Consider the following 24,730-nt stretch of genomic DNA (forward strand, 5'->3'; position numbering starts at 1 on the left):
CTCCTAGCCACACCGTGGCGCCCAAAAAATAAACACAGCCTCAACGACAGATCCCCGACCTCGACAATGCAAAAAAAACATCACGATGCCTGCATCTCTCAATGGGCTGTGACCACGGAAAATAGAGGGGGGGGAGGAGGGGGGGGGCATGCCCAATTAACAGAGCACGACAGATCAGACGAGAACCGAGAGCCTTTCGTCGCGGACTGCCGATCGGTTGCGCAGGCACCACCGTGCGCATTCGTCAAATCCGGGAGTGCTGATATCATACATCGAGCGCACGCCATTATACTTAACATCCCATTACTTGCAACACGAGGCCATTACGATTAAGCCCAATTACGCCGCTAACAAATGCCGCAAGCCCGCGCTGCATATAATCATCATTAATTATGCTAATTAGCATCTAATTAGCCGCAGCCACGGGGGCCCGCTCGCTGCTTATCGGCCAATGAGAATGCGACGAGAATTCGCCTCTGACTGGCTCTAATTGCAAGGCAGCGTCCCCACAACTTTGCTTTTCATCACCTGGGAGCTGGCTCCAATTACAGAAAGCGAGAAAACAGCTATTAACCGTTCCAAAACAGCCAATTTACCAATTACCACCCTTTATTGTTGAGCTTTCCAAAGCGAGCGGCTGGGACGGCTGGCTTTGGTGAGATTAATTCACTTAACACAAGGGCGCAGACCGCAGTAAGCCTCGCTCCCATCTGATCGCGGGCACCGCGCAAGCCATTACGCTTATTACAAAGGCGAAACGGCATTCGACCGCCGTTATGAAAAACCTCTTATTACCATTCTCCCCGAACCCCCTGCTCTTTACATATTGCTATCTGCGTTTCGCAGGCTATCGAAAATTGCGCCATGGCACCGGCGTTCATTTAAATGAGAAAAGCCGATCCCTTTGAAAGGTGAAGGCCCTTGAGATGCCTTAGAAATTAGCGATTTGAACGACCTTTATTATTGTGATCATTTTTGTTGTAAAATCCGTTATCGGTTTACGCGTTATATTTTTGTTCCATTGTCAATACGCCGCTAAGCGGCGGGCCTTCCCCCCCCCCCCCACGAATCGTTTCATCATACTTCGCCACGCAGGTCAGCGTGGGTTCGCGCTCGGCAGCGGCGAGTGCACTCCCCACCGAGAAGCACCTGGAGGACCCCAGTTCGATTCCCAGCCTCAGCTAACGTCAGCGACACGTGACATCCGAACCGCTCTTGGGTTTTCCCACTTCACCACCCCGTACTGATGAGCATTATGAAGCTACGGGTTAAACCCCCCTCCCCCCCAGCCAGCCATCATCAACTCAACGTGTGCGTGTACGTACGCACGTTGAACTTCTTTCGCACCGGACGTAGCCGATCGTTCCAATCGGAGGTGCGGGGGAAGGATAACGAACTAAACATAAGAAGCAGTTCTAAAGCAATGCGTTTTCAATCGAGAAGCCTTCATCCAGCAATGGATAAACAAAGGGACGTACATAATGTATTATCTCTATTCATTATGCCTCTTACTGCAGTGCTATTATTGATAAATTATGTGTGCATTAAATGAACCGCCAGTGGCATTCATCTTGTGCAGCATCACGCGTTCGCACCGAGGCAGGAAAAACAAGTGCAGGCCCATATAATTAGCCACTACCCCCACCGTCGTCATTGCTTCCTCGGAAACCGCGGGTTGGAGGGTTAATCTCTGCTGAAGTGTAATAAGTTCGCGGGCGCCTGAGCCAGAGTTAATTTACTGGAACACGCAGCAAGCCCTGCCTGCCTTTGATTAAAGTGGGTGGCGATGATGTGCATTTGCAAAGTCTCTTCGGGCACAATTTCCTTCCCTTTTATTTTCTTCTTTTTGCCTCCCGTGACTTTCGCGGCAGCTAAGTTCCCATTATTTGATGCAAGTCGAGGCAATTCAAACATTTGCATGCACAGCGCGGCTCCGACGACGCTTACGGGCAAAGCGTCTCTCTGCTCAAACGAGTATTGGACGGTGCTCAGCTCCCGGTCCCCTTTAACAGTTAGCGGTGTGTAAATTCTACGTACATATGGCAGGGTAGCAGTCGGTTCACATTGCAACCACTGTTGATTTCGCCGCAGTGTTGGTGTTCGCTTTAAATCAGCCCCGATGAGATGATGAGCTCAATCGAAACCCCGCCGGGAGGTGGTGTCGCGACCACCTTCTTGACTGCGAGCCGGATGACTCCGATGGCCACGCGCCACCGCGCAATAACGAGAAATTGGTTTCCCGCTGACAAATATCGCTCAGCGTTTCGGCCGGCCCCCGCTAAAGCGCCAACGACGCGTCGCTCGCTCAGTTAGCGTCGATCGCTCAGTTAGGGTTTCGTGGAACAAAGCGGTCGGATCGCGAGTGCGTAAACCCCGTGACTCCTGCAACCACTAGAGGCCGCTGCATCGCCACAGCGTCAAATGAAACAAATCCATTCCTGACATCTCAACGTGACCCTGAACTGCGGCGATTCGCCGAGTACCGGCGCCGGCAGGTGATTGGCTGTCGACCCCCCAAACTTCTACAGGCTAGGCCAGGGGGGGTTGACAACCAAAGTAACAATAAGGGGCACTTTTTTCGAATTCGGTAAAAAAAACCCTCAATATTTCAAGAGCCACAATGCAATGCGAATACGAGACGGCGTCACAAAGCAGTCCTTGAAAAGCCGCATGCGGCTCCGGAGCCACAGGTTGTGCCAACCTCTGCCCGTGGTAAAATGGATTTCCATCGTAAACTAGACTGCGATGGTAAACTGAACTACCATGATCAGGGGCCAGCAACCTTTCAAAGAAGAACAGGCAGGAATGCATTGCGTCGCAAAAACGGGGACCGTAAAGTGTCACGAACCGAATAAAGTAAATTGAGTTTTGTAAACAAAAATGGCTTCCCTCAAGAGGGCAGCCAAAGAGTCGCCATGCGGCTCCGGAACTTCCGATTGCCACCCACTGGGCCAGGCCAATGGCTGAACAGTGGGGCAATCTAAAAGTTGGAGCATTACTGAGAGCGGGGGATAAAATACATTAACGTCGCTTCGGCAAAGCCACGCGAAGCGCGCTCCCGATTGCGCTGCAAATTTCACGAGCGATCGAGCGTGGTCCGGCTTTTGTCCAAGCGCCTCCGATGGCGGCACCTGGGCGCTAATTAGCAAGGCCTACGAAGACGCCAAGGTGTGAATTAACAGAAGGCGGCGCAACGCAGGAGGCGCGTGCCATCGTCGGTGGAGAGTCCAGCGGCGAATGCTTTGAGCACGAGTGCCAAACGGGCTCTCGACTGTTCACTTCGCTTTAAACAGCTCGCGCGCTCACGCGCAGCGAGGTTCCAAGTTCATTTTCCCGGCCGACGTATTATCAGCCCATCACCATCATAATCTCTCCGGGGTTAACCGAAAAAAAATACAGATTTAGGGTGAATCAAACCATTGTTGTTGTTATGCAAAGGTAAAATGGGAGGTTTATTATTGTTTATTAATTTTATTATTTTATTATTTCCCTTCTACGTGACTTTACCGAAAGAACCAAGAATATGTAAATAGGAAGTCAAGGAACTGGCACTGACAGGAGTGGGCAAGAACCAATGTAATGTAGCTCATTCATATCTAACATTCAAGGCCATTCTTTAGATTTGCCTACTCCAAAGAATTGCCATTACCTACTCTGATGAACATTTCCATCAACCAATAATCCATAGCTAATTGCATATCATTTTTAGTTCTACAATGGTATAGGAATGTGTACTTTCCACTACAGGTCCATGGGCAGCAGAGATGAGCATCTCCCAACGCACGTTTTAAACACAAAGTCAAGTGTGAGAAATTGCAAAATTTGACCATTTTGTATACATGTGAGGTGGACAAACTTCCTGATGCTACAAGTGACAAACCAAAACACGCACTGGCCAAAAGGCGCAAGACTTGTTTGCAAGCGCCGATTCGCTGCTGTGTTCTTCATTTAGAAATCCACGGGAGCACTCAAGTAGTATTCACATCTGGCTCTACTGCCTTGGGGGGGCGGGGGGGGATGGTGAGTGTCCCCTGGCCGCTTCCGCAGATTTTTCCCACTTCTCTTAAAAGTCGCATTGAAAAGTTAAACGTTAGCTGGGTCTCCACTGAGCCGCGCTCAGAAACTGGCCTGAAGCCGCACGCGTCTTGCGAACCGTGGTTTGATCGCCCCCTGCTACGAATCCGCGCCGCAGCGTGGACCGCGCCGACGATCGGCGGGACGACCGACAAGCGAAGCCCCCGGCCTCGAGGTGACCACGCCGACGATCGGCGACCGTGGCCCGCACGTCCACCACGACGCCGGCGGCGTCTGCGGGTTCCGCGCGACGCCCGAGGAACGACGAACGGCCCGTCCCGCAGTGCTGTCACGCGGCCACGACGAAAATCCATCTCGCGCTCCGTTTAAGGGGTCAAACTAAAAAGCCACCCTTCTCCCGATTCTGAGTAATCGCTCGGGCTCCTTGGATACATTGTGCGCGAGCTTAAGTGGTCCCAGAGAGCCCATTTAGGGCAATAAGAGGTCGCAGCTTAACGCTTATCATCGCGAGCGTCGTTTGTTGTTGCGTACCGACAACGTCTCCGCGGCCATCGTCAGAGGCGGGCGCGCGACGATGGCGCGCGTGCGGGACTTTGTAAAAACAAGCGCAAGGCGGCAGCGGACACAGCGTGGGTTTTACGGCGCGCTCGGGACGCTGTGGTGAAGTGAGTTAATTATCGGCTGCGGGAGAAACCAGCAACGGCGAGTTAACCTCATTTACGGCTTTCGCCACCCATCCCCCCCCCAGCCGAGCAGCCCCCACCCTCCTCCCCGCCCCGGCCGCTTCCGCAATGAACGCTCAAATTAATTTGGAGAAGTGATTTTGTCATTATGATTACAGAACCCCATACTTCCTATTATATTTCTGCTAAGGTATCACTTTAATAAGCTGTAGTTCCGTCTCATAAAGGTGTTTTTTCAATATATATACCTTAAAATTTTTTTTTCCTGCAACTTTTTCCGCTGATGAAGCAAATAAAATGTTACCTCGAAATAAAAAAAATGCGTCTAACGTCCCCATCTAACATTAACACAAACATCACTTAAATGGGGGGTTTATAAAATATATATCTATATACGAATATGAAAATACACATATATTCGTTCGGCTGTTTTTCCAGAAAAATTAACTCAATTTCGTCGATTTCAAATTCCAAAGCGAGACCAGAATCCTGAATCAGTTCACGTCACCGAGCCTAACCTTGCGATCGTCTCCGACAATGGCCGAGTGGGGGTGGGGGGGGAAGTAAAAACAACCGTGAGGACGGATTTTTTTGCACACGTACATCGAGTTTCACTCGCGCACCGATCATCGCAGAGTGTCACTTTGTCCAATTAAATCAGTCATTTCCTTCAAGGAAATTCAGTTTGAGGGGACCTTAATGCTAGGCAAAAAAAAACTACAACTAAAAAAATGTGCACCGCTCCGACCGTTTAAATGGCAAAGTGAATCATTTAACTGTCTGCCCGTGCCGGGGCACCCAACGCCGATGGAGAGAAGGGAATTGGATTAACAGTCCTCCAAATCGGCAGCCGATAAGGAACGGCGGGGAAGCGAGACGTCGCGCAGTCAATTAAAAAAGTGCTGATTGCCGTGCGAGCGGGAAATTACGCCTATTAATAGATGGACGCAGCTCCCCGGCGGCGGGGCTGACCACACTCGCCGCCGATGCCGCTACTGCGTGACGGATGGCGCAACGCTAACTTACTCCGTTGCAGTCGGTGGGGGGGAGGGGGGGAGGGGGGGAGTGCGAGAGGCCACGGTGACGGAACGGGCAGGTGCGCGCGGCAGGATCTTGCGGGGCAGGCGTTTTTTCGCCGCGTGGCGAAGGCGGCGGCGGGGGGGAGAGAAAAAAACAAACGGCGGTGTTGGCCGCGGCCCACGCTCGCCGCGCGTGGCGGGCGGGTTTTCTTTTTAATCTCCCCCAGAACGCAGCCATTACAGACACGCGCTCTCGTAAATCACCGCTCTAACAAGGCGCCCCTGCCGAAGGACGTCTTCCAGCTTTTGCCATTTTCGCTCGCAGGGCCCGCTCCGCGTCCTTGCTTGGCCGATGAGGACGGCCGAGTTGACGGTTCAGGGGGGGTGTGGGGGCAAACTGTGCACTGGGCGCATGTGCGATCACCTTCAGACACGTGCCTACGTTGAGTTACACCGGGCCGCCTGACAGAAAACCGGGGCATCGCTTCCGAGGAAAGCACCTCTATTTGATGAGCGGATTATCCCGGGGATTGTGGGGGCGGGGGGGGTGCCGCCACTAACTCACTGTGAAGTCACCGAGCAGAACGTTATTTATGTGCACGCCTGCGAATTAAAAAAAGAATGACACCTATTCGTACGTAAAAAAGATTACGAACGGCCCTCTGTCATTCCGGTGCCGGATGAAGGCCCTCCGCGCGCCGTTGGCGATGCTTGTTTCAACCGTACTTCACCACGCTGGTCTGTGCGGGTTGGTGAATCGGGAGAAGAGTGATTGAAAAACGATGATATTAGCCGTAGCCTGGAATAAAACTCGCGCAAACCACCGTGCCGCCCACCACTCCACCCTACTCCTGCATATCGCAGTGCTTCCACGCCCGGCGACACAAAAACCACAAGCAGATTGTGCAATTACGTGATGCCCGGGCAATTAGGAAGGCATTCATAATTGATATACACCGTGACAAATGCCACAATTATTTTCAATTAAAAAGCTATCCAGGTGGGGTGGGGGGGGAGGTTTCGAAAGGCTCGTTACAAACGATCGTAGCCATGAAGACAACTTCGAGAAAGCGGGAAGTCACCGGAGGGCTCTCGCTGCTTCGCTTCCCCACGATGAACGTCAAACCGTTGCGCAACTGCTCGTTGCGGCCTTAGCGACGTTTCCGCGAAACGTCGCTCACGTAAACTTTTGTTTACGGCCGCCGTCTTCAATGCGGGGACCCCAAATGCAGAAGTTCATCAGTGACCGTCTCTCCACTGCTGGATGAAGGCCCTCCCGCAAGCCGGCCGCTACCGCCGCACGGTCCTGCAATGCCGCAATCCGTCTTGCTCATGCCCAGTGTACACACGCGTAGTATAAGTCAACGACTGCAGTGTGACAACAGCAGTTGCACCATAGATACTTGATCGGCAGGCTGCGTGCAGTGGGGTAAATCGTGGGTACTGCCCGCTCTTCCAAGACGTTTGACTGGCGTGGAAGAGTAGGCCAAAACTACCCACTAGAGGGGCTCTCGAGAGCTCCTTCTAGTGGAGGCCCTTCCGCCAACAGCGGCGTGAACAGGCAATTGCAGGGCTGCCCCATTATACTTTTGCTACAAGAATAAGAATACAAACACAGGTCATGTTTATGCAGGAAAGCCTCACCGATTCTCAAGACTCTTCCAGGAGGCTCCTCATCGGGATGGTTGACAAATTCCTTTTGTCAACGAGGGCAGCAGAAGGCATGGGACACGCGCGCTCATATGACGGGGCGCACAACTCAAAACGTCCACACGGATGAAGCGGTGGGGTCTAGCTTGGCTTAATAAAGTATTCATCAATTCCCAAGAGACCACAGCGACTGAAAAATGACAAACACAGGAAAACAGTTATGAGTGACGAAGCCAAAGGGCGTTCGGACAAGTTACGAGAATCATTCTGGACAAGAACCTGCACTTGGCAATTCACAGAAAAGTGGATGGGACCAGGAGTAGGGGAAGACAGTAAACTAGGTGGATAAATGCCACGGGGGAAAAAAATACCCTGGAAGAGAAGAGTTTGTTTGAAGAAGTGAAACTGGCTGAAGAGAGAGAGAGAGACGTGGCAGAAATTCACTCGGCTCCATCGTCGCTTATGAGGTGATGAAAGAGAAAGATGATGACGATGACAATTAAATTGCTCCTTCGATGGCTGCTCATTTGCGGGGCTCGACTGGGGGGGGGGTGCGACGCTAACAGAGCGCGGCGCGACAAGGCTCGGCCCTCTCGGTTATGCCTTTGCTTCAACAGCAGATGGACCCACAGCGTGCGTTTATGAACGCTCGGCCACCTCGAGGAGAAACCCGTTGCCAAACGAGCATTGCTGGGCGAAGCTAAAGAGGATAACGCAGCTACTTGCCCACCGAGTCAAACTAATGAAAGGGGCATCAACCCGCGGAGGAACGCCAGACACCCGGCAACGCGTTCGCAAGCGATTCAAATTCAGTGCCGCTCAATTAAAGTAAAAAAATTAAGCGATTAGTTTTGGGTGGTATATTTCGGGCCTTCGTGGCATTTTCCCTCATTTCCCCGACCACTTACAGCTCCAGAAACATTGGCTAATTGTTAAATTCAAATAATCCGTTTATTTAATTAGGCACTCGCATTCTTGCGGATGAAACCGATTTTGTTTGCAGGCTCCCCCCGGCGCCTGCTGTGTGCACCTACGAACATGCACACATTATTACCAGCGGTACCAAGCCTGTGGCAAGCACTGCCCAGTGGCAGTTTGGCCACACTTGAATATCTCTCGGCCACTAGGAAACCAATTATGAGGCAGGAATTTTATTTTTTTACTTCGCAAAAAAGTAAATTATTTCCTGCTGAAGTGAGCAGAGGCAGTGATGATCTCACATTTACAAACCCTGAAGCAGGGATGGAAATTCCATTTTCTTCGGGTGAGGGCGAATCTCTCCAGCGGACAACCACTGTCGATTTCCCCACACAAAGTGGTACCTATTTTATTCGCCCTGGAGGGAAGATGGACTGTGTCGATGCGCAAGCAAACTTCCGACCGCCAGCCGCTCACTCCCGTTGAGGCAGCCGGCCCAGTTTCACCGAGAGGCCTGTGCCAATCTACTGCTGGGTGGAGGCCTCAGCATGTCGTGTTGGTCACGAAGGTTGGTTTATCACACCTCACCACAACTAATCAACGCAGGTTTATCCACATTTAATTTCAGCGTGTCCGTACATGCATTTTAAAAAACTTGTCAAAGACGTTTAAATATACGTGCCGTGATAATGTTTTTAATTCAGAAGAAAGATATTTTGCATCGATCCTATCAACATTGCAAACCCTTCTTTCACCAAGATAAACAGCACTTATTTGAGCACAATGCTAATTGGAAACCAAGCAAGGCTGTACCCACAACCAGGGGCCGAGGGTACACTGCATATACATCGAGCTTGACGGGCTCATTAATTACAAGACCTATCGCTATAAATTTAGCACCGCAAGCTGGGCAATAATGCCTAGTTGCGGCTCCTGCAAAATCAAATCTCCAGCACTAATAGCTTTAAAGTGGCCGCCTTCGCACGGAAAAAAAAAACGGAGGAAACTAGCTGGTGGTTAGGAAAAGACACGATCTCACGCTTCGCTCGCAACGCCGCATTAATCCCGGTCTGAGAAGAGACTGCGTGAATAATGGGTAACATCATCATCAGCAGCAGCCACGGTCGATCCACTGCTGGATGAAGTGGCCACCGCCAACCCCCCTCCCCACCCTTGCGACGATCCTGCATTGCAACAATGCACCCAGCACGTGGAATGAATAAATCGCCCATCTCCTCGGCGAACGTCCCCTTGGATGTGACGAATCATAGTAACGAGTTTCAGGCAATGGCAGTAATTTACGGTTCAAAAATGTTCGTTTAAAAAACGTGAGGGGGCGTCGTTCTAAGCGTGTTTTCGAGCTGATGGGCCCCCTCCTGTTTCGCTCGATGAAGGACACGGGGTGTCTACAAAAGGCTTAATTCCATTAATAAAACAATTACCACAGAAGTTTGGGTCTATAAACCTCCACTCACGCTTGGCAGCGTGGAAGATTTTACTGCAAGAGTCTGCTCCGGGTTAGGCCTGCATGCGCCCGGCCGTGGCGTTGGCGATGCGCGTCGTCGTATTGAATGCGATCGCTTAAGGTGCCTCTGTTGTGCGCCGCTATTAAAGATGTCTCAAGATTTTTGCGGTTAACAAAAACTTGAGCGAGTCTGAAGATTTGTTTTTGCGCACTGTTACTCGTCCGGTCCATCACGAATGCGCCACACCGATCACACACAGAGTAAGCTCTTTGGAATAACAATACTCTGCTTACAGTCTTTTGCAAAACTGGCTCAGATTCAAGGATAGATCCGGAACATCTGCCGGAAACCGGGTCCAGGTCTTCTGGGCCCGGAGACACTGGTGAAACTGTGTCGGTCGTGTCAACGCACAAGGTTTGTCATGCGGCCAGCGCTGCCAGCAATTTCAACTGTGCGGTACGACCTGCGGTCTAATTATAATCATTATTTAAATGATAAATGATACCTTTATTTAAACACGGTACAGTTAGGATACTGTAGAATCTCCCCAAGATCCTAGGATTCCCAAGATCCCAAAGCAGGACCCTCTTGACAAAAGAGACATCACCACCCTCGGTGGGGGCTTAACGCAAAAAAAAACATAGTTTTTTAAAAAATTCAAAGCTAGGTAAATGTCAAACAATTATGTACGTACGTCGAACTTCTTTCGCATCGTACGTAGCCAACCGCTAACTAGGTGCAGCAGAGGAGACGTCAAGTCTGGCGAACAGCTACTGCGCCATGCCACCAAATCGCAAGCTCAGCTACTCGAAGAAAACCAACGAGTAACAGCGTGAAACAAACACGTTCAGCGAGGCGGCGTTTATTCCAATGAAGTTGAAATCGGCCCCCAAAAAACCCCCCGATGAGGTTACATTTACAAACCTGGCACGCACGCACGCACGCACGCACTCACGGAGGAGGAGAAACACGCACGTTGCAAACAATCGGGTGATGGCGCGGGTGGAATTTTATGAAACGTCGCACGGCTTGCCGTGGATTTTTTTTTTAAAGCCCATTACCGTGGGCCCGCGATAGATCGTGCGAAGGGACAATCTACAATATTCCAAGGCGGTGGCGGCGGCGGCATTACATTCCGTGCGAGATTACCTGTTGGACAAAAGCGCGCTGCACATGTAAATTAGGGCACCTTCCGTGGAAGCTTCGCCCGGTGCAATTTCCCCACGTGCCATTAACCTTTACGCTAAACCCAACGCCCAAGTGGGAGTAGCGGTCAAAAAGTTTTGAGAATGAGACTCTTCAAAAAAATATATATAAAGGTCGCAGGAGGCGAATGCTGGCCTCATTTACACCCCCCCCTCAACATCCTCCCACCCCCCCCTGCCCCCCCCCCCCCACCTGCCCCTCCCCCTGCCCCCCCCGCACCTCTATGTCAAATTCCAATTGAGTATCTCCCCCACCCACCACATTCTCAGTTATTCACCAGGATTCACGGAATAATCACAGAGTCTCAAGATGCTGTTTCAGGAGGGTCCTGCATTCGAAAAATGTGCTTTTTTTTACAGACATAAACACCGAGCTCTTGCTTAAGGTCTCCCGCGCCCTACCTCCCCACCCCCCCTTCTCACGTCCTACGGAGCGCGTCTAACAACCCGGCTCAACGTAGCCATAACCAGCACCGTGCTTGCTGAGCGGCGCTCCTCCGTAGCGGCACCCATCGTCTGGAACTCTCTCCCCGCTTCACATTCGCTGCATCCAATCACCACCCACCTTCAAGCAGCAGCTCATGGCTCTCACCTGTTCAGGGCCTTCCCTTGTCCAGGCTCTCACTTTTCCAGGCCCTTACCCATCCAAGCTCCCACCTGTCCAGGTTCTCACCTATTCAGGCTCTGACCTATCCAGGCCCTCACCCTATCCAGGTCCTCACCCTAACCTAGCCCTCACCTATCCAGGCCCTCACCCTATCCAGGCCCTCACCCTCACCTATCCAGGCCCTCACCTATCCAGGCCCTCACCCTAACCTAGCCCTCACCTATCCAGGCCCTCACCCTATCCAGGTTCTCACCCTATCCAAGCCCTCACCCTATCCAGGCCCTCACCTATCCAGGTTCTCACCTATCCAGGCCCTCACCTATCCAGGCCCTCACCTATCCAGGCCCTCACCTATCCAGGCCCTCACCTATCCAGGCCCTCACCTATCCAGGCCCTCACCTATCCAGGCTCTCAGCTATCCAGGCCCTCACCTATCCAGGCTCTCACCTGCCCAGGCCCTTACATATCCAGGCCCTCACCTGTCCATGTTCTCACCTCTTCAGGCTCTCACCTGTTCAAACCCTCACCAGTCCATGTCAGTTACCTGTTGCAGTGGGAAGCAGTGGCATTGCGCTCTGAAACCGTCTCCCCCGTGAGTTCTGTGCTCCGACCCTTGAGCCGAGCGGCCACCTATTGAGGCAGAGTTCTTCACTAATTTTCCAAGGAGGGCCACTTTCGCTGTGAGGGCCACCACACCGCCCTGCAAGGGGTGTTTTCACTCGTTTTGTGTATCGTCGGGGGCCGCACGTCAGGGGCCGCACTAAAGGCCACCAGGGGCCGCCAGTGGCCCGCGGGCCTTGCAATGAACACTGTCTTCAGGTGTTGCAGCTTGAGACGGTGCTCACTAACAGTCTACACACTTCAACGAAGGAGCATTATATTTGTGTGTGTGTGGGTGCAGAGAGAAAAGTGGATTCTTATCTGTACCAACCTGACATGGCGGACGTGTAGATGGCTTGGCTCTGATAGCTGGTGTCTAACCGGGCATCGAACCTGCTGGGCAACACCGGGAGAGGAGCCGAGTCTTGCCTGTTGAATAAAACCAACAGTGCAAACAATCGATCAATCACTTTCATTCGGGAAGCAGGCAAAAGCTCATTGGGCCAGTGACCCCATCACTGAAGATTTCTGTTAGAACTATTATTACCATTACTGTTGTTCTTACACTCGTCAACCCAGCAAAGCCTCACCACCGAGTCTCGTGACTCTTTTGTGGGGAGGGTCCTGCCCAGCTTTTATGCCCGGTCTCATCAGAAGTAAAAATCTACGTAAGGTTTGAGCCTCGACAATGCTTGTACGAGTGACCACTAAGGTATTCTACAGGTTCACTGGACTGCAGCGCTATATTGTCAGCAGACGGCAGTATAACACGACCGTCGCTGGACTGTACCTCTAGGCTCCCATGCCCAGGCTCGCCCCCGCCTTCACCAATCTGCACCGACCGGCATGACGAAGTACGGTCAAATAACCCAGCACGACCCCGCGGTTGTGTCGTTGAGGCTTCTCACTCAAATCCAGCAGCGGATTGACAAAAAGGTGCCGTGAAACATGCACAAAAGCCCGGCGAAAGCCACAATCGCCAGGTCAAAAAAAAAAATCACAGTGCCAGCAAATGGCACGACAAGCAATTACAGGGGCCGCCTCCTCTTTATCTCACGCTTGCGAGCTAGCGGCGATGCCGTCGGCGCACACCTCTTCGCTCGACTTCGCCGGCTTCTCACCGGCAAAATGTGAAGGCTCGTAATTACGCACGCCGTTACCCCCCCCCCCCGCTCCCACCCATTGAGCTTTTGTTCTTCACGCAAAAAATATTCTTGCGCACGCTGCCCGTATCGACGCAAGAGAGGAGGTTTGCCTTTTTCATTTAAATATTAATTACTTGTCTCGAGGTGAGATGATTATTTTTTTTTGCGATTGACATAGCAGCAAGACAGAGGTGGAAAGGCTTTGAAATTGAAAGCAATTTTGATAAAAGCTAATAAATTTAATTACCCTCCTTTCTCAGCATTAGAGTTAGTACACACATCATTTTCACTGTGGTAATTGCTCCCAAAGAGCATTGTTAGACCCTGGTTGCAGTCCTTCAGTAAGCGGCTCCTCGCTAACGCTGAGAGGAGTGCTTTGTGTAACGTCACGGAGTCTTCCTGCAAAATCCAGGCACGCTCCACACGCCGCATCAGAAACTTCATTCCATTGCCCGATCAATCGGCGCGAAATGGCGGTGCAGCTGCGAAGCGGAAACTGCACTCCGATCCCAAACCGCCCCGAGTTTGATTACCCAACGTGGCTAACATCACTGGCGAGAGACATCGAAACTCAAACTAAACTATGTTAAAGCCAACGGAGATATCAGCCCTTTTGCAGAGGCGACAAGGCCACACATGACAGCTCACCGAAGTGGCCGATATCATAGTCACGCGTGGGAATTCGTGTTGTTTCTACATGCGGAGAGGTGCCCAATCGGAGGGCCCCAGAGAAAAATCTGCGCGACCACGGGAAGAGAGATAACACACGGAACTACAAATTTAACCTCATGGCGGGACCCCAGGGTCCCATAAGCCCCCGGCTCTCGCATAAACTCCTTTGCGACGTCATTATACGTCTGTTGAAGGCGAACGATACGGCAATCTATTCCTCTCGACGAGCTCTACACGATGCGCAAATCAAAGTTTCAAAGTTTAGTTTCTTCTGCGCATTCGTCCTCGCTGCTGCGCTTGGACGACACGACAACAGAATGGACCGCGCCAGGTGGGTCGCGGTGTTTATGTGCGCGGTGGGACGAGTTGGCAAAATGTAATTAATTAATTGATATTTTGGCTTCCGTTTATTCAGGACCCCGGTGTCCCGCCATAAGGTTCAAATATACAACAGGCATTGTTGTCAGGGTCAGGATCGAACCCACGACCTCCTGCATACCAGGCGAGCGAGATAACATCGCACCCCCGTGGCGACCCCTGACATCTGAACTTTGACATAGCCCCCCCCCATCATCCACGAACCTGTACTGAGCAGCATGGTAAAGTATGGTTAAACAGCTCCCACAACCTACATTTAGTGGGGAGGTGTTCATCCAGTGGTGGATTGACCAAGGGCTGTAAATGATAAATGTTATTCTTTAACATGTAGGTCCTTGCAGCCAACATTACGATTCACAATTACATTTTTGGTGAGGCCACGTTATGATTTGGCCAGATCTGTGTCGCAAGGCACAGCCAAACAAATTACATTGTAAAGCGTACCGGCATTTAAACGTTCCGATACTTATTGTTTCAGCTTGCCAGTGAGTTCAGGAAATAAGACGCCCCGGAATATATAACCCAACCTAAATATTTTCCCATTGTCAGTAATGCCATACAAAGACAAAGATCCCCCATATAACCTGAACTGACTTTTGGGACAACTGCTATTTGCGACCTCCTATTAAGGCCGGCACGGCACACTAGGAGGTGGGTGGTCAGCAACACGCCCAGCCACCTTTGTCTCCCCAGTGGCGATGTTTACACACCGCACCAGGTACTCCAAAAACGCACCACCAACCTTTGCTTCACGGCGTACCAGAGGAACGGAATTACAAACAAATGGGACAACAACAACAACAACAAAAAGACAACACAACTTCCCACTTTGGGAAGAGTGTCCACAATAGCATTTCAACTACAGGAGGGAGACAGGAATATTTCAGAGCCGCCAGCTCGCGACCGAGCTGCGCAACGACAGGGGGACGATGCGGTCGCGCGCGTAGAACTTTCACCGCTGGAGTACGACCACGACGCGGCCCGCCTGCCCGCGTCGCGTGCCGTGGCAGGGGTAAGCGAGATGGGTGGTGGGGGGGATAACGAGAAAAGGAGGGGACCGAGCACGCGACTGCAGGGGGAGCGGCGCTTGTCACTAGCCTCGGGCAGACCCCCTGGGTGACACCGAGATCAACTTGGCCAAAAGGATCACCGCCAACCACTCCCAATCCCCTTGAGCGGGGGGGGGGGGGGAAGCGTGGCAAGACGCGACCGGCAAGAGGCACGGCCGCAAGGGTCTGGAACGTTATGCTGCACGATGTGCGTTGATGCAGTTTTGCATCTGGGAGCGTGCTCCCATGCTGTGCAGCAGAGAAGCAAACGGCGAGGAACGCTTCATGTTCGTCGCCGTTTGCACGGCTGACTTAGAGAGGTTGCGGTGCACAAGCAGCAGCATTAAGGGTCCGGAACAATGTACTGCACGATGTCTGTGCATTTTGCTGTTGACCTGCCGTGCAGCAGAGAAGCAAACAGGCTACTATTGTTCAGTGCTAATACACAGCTGACTAGACATTCAGAATCGAAATATTTATTTAAACCGAATAAATCCATTGAGTTACAAAGCTCTTTTTCACAGATGTTCAGTAGGGGCTGGTCAGAACGTTACAACAAAACAAAAACACGAAAAGAATTGCATAAAATATTTACCTATATTAATCAAACTAAACTATGTTTAATCTTACCAGGTCAGGCCCAATGAGCTATTAGCTCCTTTTTCAAAAGCGACCTGGAATGCAGACACAGTTCCACGGCAGCCCATGAAACCTGATGGCGTGTTATTCAAATGATGATTTAGTTTAACAGCCGTCATTTCTACCAGTGGAGGCCAATTCTTTGTTTTACCAAAGAGATCCCAATAATGTTGGCCAAAAGACGAGGCTGGTAAACAGAATGGCAGCCAATTGAGGGAAAGGATGTGCGAGAGGATGACCACTGCGGAGACGGAGCAATGAGATCAGCTCATGCGCAGGAGTTAGATGGATGGCAGCAGGGGGCGCTGCGGTGGCGAGATGCTTACGACCTTGCCTGGTATACAAGAAGTCGTGGGTTCGTGGTCATGGGTTCGATACCGACAATGACGCCTGCTGTATAATTGGAGTTTGCATGTTCTCCCCGCGTGGATTTTTCTCCGGGTCGTCAGGTTTTTCCCTCCAGATTTAAAATCATGCGTTTCGTTTAATTACCTGCTATAAATTGGCACACGATAAGCCACTTCGTTGGGCTATAATATGGCCAGGTCGCATCGCAAAAAAAGCTACCTGGTAATATAAAAAAATAGTTTGTTTGCAGCACTGGACTATGAGGAATGCAGATGGCAGTTCAGACATTGCTTGCTTAAACAAATGATGCTTGGTAATACAACTGTAGAAAGCCAATAGGTTAATGAACTAAATATGTTTTATTTTATAAGAATTACTCGCCTCTCCCATAAGAATCACCATCAGCCGTGAGCAATGCTGGATGAAGACCTGTGGAAGCTGTCGCCATTCCTCAATGACTCTGCGATGCACCGTACATCTGGTACTTACACACGTGCACAGTTTTCACTGCTCCATCTCCGCGGAGCAAGTCCTCTCAGATACGTTCTCTCCTTTGACCGCCACCCAGTCGTTCAACACGACCACCGGTCAAATCTTCCCTCCTAGCGGCGTTGGCTGCCCAACCCAACATACTTTCTTTTCTTTGGAGTCAATCCGACGTCAGTAACCTGCGTGTGCTCTCCAATCCGTCTCTTCCTCTTACAGCCAACTCGGCGCAATTCCAAGCACGCAACCTCCCCGTGCATCTTTGCGCCGTTCAGTTTTTGTCCCATTTTCTTCATCGACCTTTTCCGTAGGAATGCGCGGCTAACACCGGCGGCTCGGTGCCACAAACGCAGATGAGCACAGGCCAGCGCTTGCGTGGGCGCGGACACACCGGTCGTTCTCGACTCCAACCACCAGCGTGAGGATTCCATCGTGAGAGGAAGGCAGTGTTAGCGCGACTGGCACAGCAGTGGCATCCACGGAAGGTCAGGTGTCAACAACTGTTCAGATCTGGCAGAGGGAAGACAGCGACGGCGAGGTACGGCGACGAAAACGGCACCGGCTACAATTATAATCGTAGTCGGTGCCAAGGTCAAAAGGTCAGAATCAGGTAAAGAAGTAATTACTTATTTAGCCGATTGTGACCTCTTGACCTTGGCCCCCTAACCCTGAATATATATACGGCAAGGAGTATCGACGGCCGACTTTGACTACAGCCGGGGAGTTTTTTCAGGTGTCACATCTCGAACCGTCCCAGAAGGCCGACGCCCCAAACACGACGAGCCTGGCCTAAATTATTCAGCGGTCCCGCTCTCAAAACAAACGGCACGGCCGCGACAGATCCAGCGGAAATGGCCATTTGGCGGCGGGAGTGTCGTGGCGGGAGAAACAATGGCAGGAGGAGGGGAGGGGGCGGCAGGAAGTGTCTGTGAAACGACCGCGACCCATCCGCTCCCCACGGGGAGGGCTCGGCGGCTTCCTGAGTGCAAGTGACAACTCCCGCTGTTCGTGGACTTTGTAAAAAAAAGAAAACTCCTAACATTGGCACCAGCAATGGTCCACCAGTGCTCCGACTTCCCAATCTTTGTGATGAATAACAGCAGTGCCTGTCATAATCAAGGTTTTTGGGTTTGATCGCGTAAATATTTAACGTGTCGATAACCCACCACCACCCAACACGGCCAATGAGTAAGGTTTGTCACGTGACCAAAACGTGTCAATTAGCTATCACTTCAGCACGTCGGTGCGATGGCGAGTAAACCCACGACATTTACAACCGAGAACGACGTTTAGCTGGTGATTACAAACATCTTCATCAGGCGATTTGCCAGAATTGTGAAGAAGTCTTCCTGCTTCCGGTCTTTTGATGAAGCCGGTTGTAATGAATAGCGAAACGCCGTACTCGATTGTAAATGTCGTGGGTTTACTCGCCATCACACCGATGTGCTGAAGTAGTAACTAATTAGCACGCTTTGTAACACGTGACAAACCTTTATATTCACGCGGTCTCATCCAAAAAACCTTTATTATGAATAACATTGGTCGCAAAGGCGGTTCTTTATTTACTCAGGACGGGTGGCGCAGTGATGAGTACATTGCAGCGATAAACGTCGCGACTCGAATCCGATTCTCGGCCATGGCTATTATGAGTGGCCAGTGATATCTGAATCGGTCCAGGGCCCCGCAACTTTATCAAAACCACGCTCACCAGCGTGATGAAGTATAGTCGAACGACCCCCATGACCGACACCTGGTACAACATGTACCGATGTATCTATGAGATTTAAATTAATTCCCATGCTTAGGATAACAGACACCGAATCGTACCAGAATCGTTGACTACAGTGTACGCAAATTGGATGTTAATCGTGTTCAAATCGTACGCTCACGAAAGTCGTAGAATAACGGTGTGAATGTGACTCTACAAACGAGAAGCAATGCAAACGAGACGCTGCAAGAAAATAAATAACTTAATCACAACCGGAGTCGCGGTGGTTTGGCGAGTCACCAGGGAGCGAATCGGTGCAGGTTTACTTTAAGAGCACGTACAGCGGCAGGCGCCGATTATACGCAGCGCAGTCTACGAACCACAGCACCACCACTCCCATTGCACAAAAAGACAAATAATCCCCCTTTTAGCCTTCGTGCTGCGAGCGAGTACCTATGAAGGGGATGGTGTAGTCGGCACCACGCCCGGCCACCCTGGACTCACCAGTGCCTATGTTTACACATCACACCAGGTACTCACTTAAGGCTGAGCAAACCTAGAGGTAGGCCCTGGACTGGCTCAAGGTTCAGACTGTCCACCAATATTCGCTATGCCTTGGAATCGCAGCCAGGCCCCTGGGTGTGTAACTAAGTGGCGGTGGCGTCTCCACGGCACTTGTGCCATGCGAGGTGCGCAAACAGACAAAGATACCCCATATAGCCCTAACAGACTGTTGGGGCAAGTGCTGTTAGCGAGCACCTATGACGGCCGCCACGACACACGAGGAGGTCGGTGGCCACCACCATGCTCGGCGGCCTTTGTCTCTAAAGCGGCGATGTTTACACACCGCACCAGGTACTCATTTGAGGCCGAGTCCACTTAGGGGAGGCCCGGAACCGGTTCAGATAATCGTCACCGGTGTTGGCCGCGAGCGGGAATCGAACTCGCGTCGCTGGGCCGCAACGCCAACGCTCCTCTACGCGAGGTGCACACGCACACAAAGACAAACGCGAACGTATACAAGTGTCCAAAACCAAAACAAATGAGCAGCAATCCATAGGCATCAACCAAGGGATTGGATGAACCGGCATTCAATCACGCGCACCTAGGCTGTGCATCACGGCGGCGGCTCAACGACATCCTGACCTTCCAGCAAGGCTGCAGCGCAAAACTCCAGACCATCTGCCTATAATTACCCACAGAGTTTAAACTGCAGAAAAGGCAGGAACGGCGAAATAGATGGTGTGTCCTGCCCGCATCGACATCTGCACGCATTAATCAAAACAGTGCTCGCGTGTTTACTCTTTGAGAGAACCAAAAACAAAAATCGGCCGTGCCAGCGTAAGTTGCAATACCCTTGGATGGATATTCTCACCGCTGGCTGTGAGCAGCCTCGTAAGGACGCTGGCACGATCGGCGATTCTCGCTCAACGAGCTCAGTCCAGCCGACAAGTGACGATTATTTTCCCCGATGGTTAAATTAGTCCTTACGATTCAAGGTCGAGATTTGATTAGGGAATCAAATGGGTTTTTTTTCTTCCCGATTCACGGGTTTCGTTAGTGAAGTTACTCGTCCATTCCTTCTCGTTTGTAGCGTGTAGAGTTCTCTGTTAGTCAGTCGATGCGTTAACGTTAGTCTGTAAATTACAAAGGTCATACATTCTCAAGTATTTACGTGTGCAGTTTCATTGTTATTGTATCGTCAGCGTAAGAACATATTTCCATTGATGAATATTTAGTTTAAAGTGCCCTAGAAAGTCAGGTATATCTGATCGCTGTAGAAATGTAAAATATCAATGTTAAAATAAACTCATTGTCTTTAGCAAAGTGCAGATTTGTGCCAGAAAGGCACAAATCATGTAACAACATTTTTTATTTACTTGACAAAGGGATAGTTAATAGAGTGCAAAGAAACAATAGCAGAAGCACAAGAAGAAAATATGGAAACCAAATGAAACGATAATACAAAAAAATAAACACTAACACTACATGCAATGCAAACAAATATATACTTGTAAAACGTATAGAGTAAAACCTTGGATTGCGAGCATAATTCGTTCCAGAAACGTGTTTGTAATCCGAAGCACTCGTATATCAGTTGTGATCACGTGACGCTCGGCTGACAAAGCGTATACACGTACTACTCGTATTGCAAGACCTCGCTCGTTTATCAAATTAATATTTACGTAAAAAATGTGCTCGTCTTGCAAAACACTCGCAAACCAAGTTACTCGCAATCCAAGGTTTTACTGTATTTCTACAATTTCTGAAAGAGCGCATTCAAAATGATCATCATTCCCTTTGCATATAAACTCAAAATAACACTTCGGAGTTCATGTACGGCTGAGGTCAGTGGTTCCCAAGCGGTAACCTGGGTACCACTGGTAGTTTGGAAGGGCATGCGACGTGGTCCCGTGGAACGGTTGCAGGCACAACGTCTTTCGCCAAGCGCGGCGAGTGAAACCTCACAGCCTTTTTCTGTGGGTTTCCTCACCGCGGTCCGAGGGCCCCGAAACCACTGGCCTGGGCCACGTGCACCCTCGTTAAGGGCTGTGAAGCCAACGTCAAAGTGGCGCGAAGGAGCTACGTGTGGCACTCATTCCCGCTGGCGGTCTTGCGCCGGCAACGGAAAATTCCACTCCATTCACTGTTAAGGGCCCAGTTCTTCATCGGGGTAATGCTAATGACAAGCCACAAAGTGGTCCTAGTTATTTCTACCCCGGGGGGGGGGGGGGGATGATAGGTTGAGTCAAACCACGACCGAGATTTGAACTTGCAACGTGCATATTGTTAACTCAAGCGCCCTATAACCACTACACCACCTGGCCGGAAGTTAATTAGGCTCATGATTAATATTTATGAATATCATTACGGCTCAGTGCGTGCTTGTAGCAAGCCACCACAAACCGATAAAGGGCGCATATAAACAACATTGTATACACAACGACCAAAAACTTGCTTCAACAAAAGGCAACAACATCAACGAACACAGCAACGCAAAGGGGAGAAAAACAAAACCCGCGGCAGAGCCCCGTGGCGCGGGAGTTGGAAGACGCGCACGGGGGGAGGTCGGCAGTAAATTCCCGCGCGGCTCGCGAGCTGCTACCGCATCGTCGCTTTGGCGAGCGTAAATCAAAAGCCTCGGAGAGTGGAACGCCGGTGGAGCGAGGTGGTCTGGGCAGCGGAGGTATCGATACGATAAAGACAGACGCGCATCGGCTACTCGCGGCGGGCCAATCCGTCTCTCACCCCCCCCCCACCCACTCTCGGAAAATTTGAAAATCTGCTGCAACCGCGCTTGTCAATCGATCCATCGGAATGCCCTCTGAGAAAGGAGGAGAGAGCTAGGAGGTGAGAATGTACGGCAATGGGGGGGGCACCAACGGACGTGTGCGTGCCACATCCCTGTCACCGCTGTTGCTGACAACATGGTAACACGGGAGAACATGAACACAAATATGGGAGTGTCTGGCTGGGAAAACTATTTAAAACTAAACTTTCGTGACTGCAGGAATTACTCTTTGGTTCTTTCGGTAAAGTCACGTAGAAAGAAAATGTAATTAAATAATAGAACACTTTTCGATTTAAAGCTGTCGTGACTGCAGGGATTCATATTCTTGGATCTTTCGGTAAAGTCACGTAGAAGGGAAATAATAAAATAATAAAAATATAACATCATAAAATTCTCAGTGAGAATTTTATTATGTGACTTTACCAAAAGATCTAAGAATATAATAGAACACTATTTTATATTATTTAATTTATTTTTATATTATTAAATAGTTTTTTTCTTTTTCTTTCTACGTGACTTTACCAAAAGAACTAAAGAGTTAAACTAAACTATTATATATTGAGCAGGTAAGGCCCACTGAACTATTAGCTTATTTTTCAGAAGAGACCTGGCCACAAATGATAGCTCAACGAAGTGACTTATCACGTGGGAATTTACAGCAGCCAAATACTCTAAACACGTGTTTCTAAATGTGCAGAGAAAACCCGAAGGAGCCATAGAAAATTCCACGCGACCAAGGGGAGAGACACATGCAAACCCCAAATTAACAACAGATGTCACAGGGTCGGGATCAAGCACACGACCTCCTCCTGTATACCAAGCGAGATAGCTAACATCTCGCAACCGTGGTGTAATAGGTTTGTCCACGGTAATGATCGGCCGAGTTAACAGCGCCCGGGCAAACCTCTCGACTTGCCAATTTAAGTCGAAGCAACCAGCAGGCAACGTCAAAGAAAGTTGGTCCCCTTTGGCGTGCGGGGGAAATTTTGTACCCAAGTACCGCCCGGCCACTTTTGAATTCCGACCAACAACCCCGTGCAGGAGGCCCAAACGTACACCCAGGTGCAAAAGTTGGACTCTAGTCAGGTTGCGTGAAATCATGGAACATACCCACAAGTCCCTGCAGGTCATAGCAGCAACGGGGGGGGGGGGGGTGGGGTTACCCACCGCCATCCGATTTAAGGCACACATTGAAACAGGCGACGGTATGGATATATTAAATGTCAGTGCATTGGAAATTCTGCAACAAGCATTATTTTGCTCGAATGTTGATTTACAAGTGCCAATGTTCGAGTCCAAGTCAATCTAGGGGAAGCCCAAGCCAGATTCAGAAAGCAATCGCCAATTACCACCAGGCGACTAGCCATGTTAGCGGGGGCTCAGGACAGATCTCGCATTGCCACATGGGCACCGGGCGCTGTGCATCACGGCCAGACGGCCACGAATTGGACCAACATTGTGTGCTTTAGGATGTAGTGTGCGCTGCACAGTGATCTTATGACCTGCCATCACTGCCACTTGCCACCACGCGGCCGTGACATCACAAATACACGCGTGTTTGCACGCACACACACACACACAAGCGTGTTTGCACGCACACACAAACACACATTCAGGCTGACACACGAGCTAAAACATTTGCTGGAATATCATGCTTTACCAACTCCCTTTATCGCAACGTTTTATATGCAACAAGAGAGGGGAGTTAATTATTTATATGTGAAGCAGCGGCGCGCAGTGGGCAGCTCAATGCACTACGAACCCAGGGGAGCCGAGTTCGACTCCTGACCACGGCTAACATCACTGGTGTGTGATGAATCCGAACCAGCCCGGGCTGCCTCCCTCCTTCACCAACGCAGCGCTTGCCGGCGTGGTGAAGGACACTCAAACAATCTCCATGACTGACAAGGCGTGGGGGGGGGAGGGCTTCATTCAGCGGCTTGACAAAAGGCAGTGAATTATTATTTTAATTTTTTGTCATTACAACTAAAATCACAAAACCCACCGACAACGACCGATGACACAAACAGTTAATTGGCAGGAAGGGGACAGACATGGCGAGGGGAGGGGGGGGGAGTGTGCTGGGGTCCCTGACGGTACTTCCCGCAGAGCAACCTTTAGATGAAGCTAATCTGTATGCGGGTGGTCGGCCTGTCTCGCTCATCAGGCCGGCAAGCGAGCTACGGCTCCCGGGCTCCGGCGAGGGGACATTATTAGGGTAATTAATCTGCCATTAACCAACATCGGCAGCCCCCCCACCCCTTCCACCAAAACTGGCACAGCGGTACGGCCGGCCGTGTGACGGGGACGGGCGCCGACCGTGGGGGCGAGGGGGGGGTGAGGGCATTTATCCTAAAAATAATGTACAGCCACGATCTATCCACTGCTGGATGGAGACGACGTCTAAGTCCCCCCCCCCTCCACAAAGCCGTCTCCGCCGCTTTCTTGTGCTCAGGCTGTGGATCTCCACGGTGGAGGGACCCCTCGTGAACATTCCCTCCCTCCTTTGGCTGTCACCCCGACGCTGGGCTTGACCACCGGCCACCGCCCCAATCTGGAGACGTGTCCTGCCCAAGGCACACCTTTCGCTTCTGAAATATCCTTTTGAAAAATAATTGTACTGCAGTCCAGTATCCGAACGCAGGAATAATTACGCTTTGCCCGAGCGTAAAGTGGATTACAAATATTTTTTTATTTCCTAAATTGTTTGGTGCTGCTACAAAGGCAGCAAGGCAGCAGGGCACAAATAATAACAAAACCTCAACACGTTCGTCAATAACACTACGTGTGACGTTTCAGGTAAAGGTCCTTCTTCATAGCACGTAACATT

General features: G+C 50.7%; 1 protein-coding gene across 3 annotated transcripts in view; it reads right to left on the reverse strand.

Moving 5' to 3' along the window:
- MVB12B (multivesicular body subunit 12B) overlaps positions 1-24,730 on the reverse strand; it is a 101,843-nt gene that overhangs the window by 39,987 nt on the left and 37,126 nt on the right. For all 3 annotated transcript variants that reach the window (XM_078865584.1, XM_078865586.1, XM_078865583.1), the window contains exon 7: positions 12,515-12,612. In XM_078865584.1, the coding sequence (XP_078721710.1) occupies positions 12,515-12,612 (98 nt within the window). The remainder of the gene's footprint in view (positions 1-12,514; positions 12,613-24,730) is intronic.

This window comes from Lampetra fluviatilis, chromosome 20 (genome assembly GCF_964198595.1).
Source record: "Lampetra fluviatilis chromosome 20, kcLamFluv1.1, whole genome shotgun sequence".
NCBI classification, from domain to species: Eukaryota; Metazoa; Chordata; class Hyperoartia; order Petromyzontiformes; family Petromyzontidae; genus Lampetra; species Lampetra fluviatilis.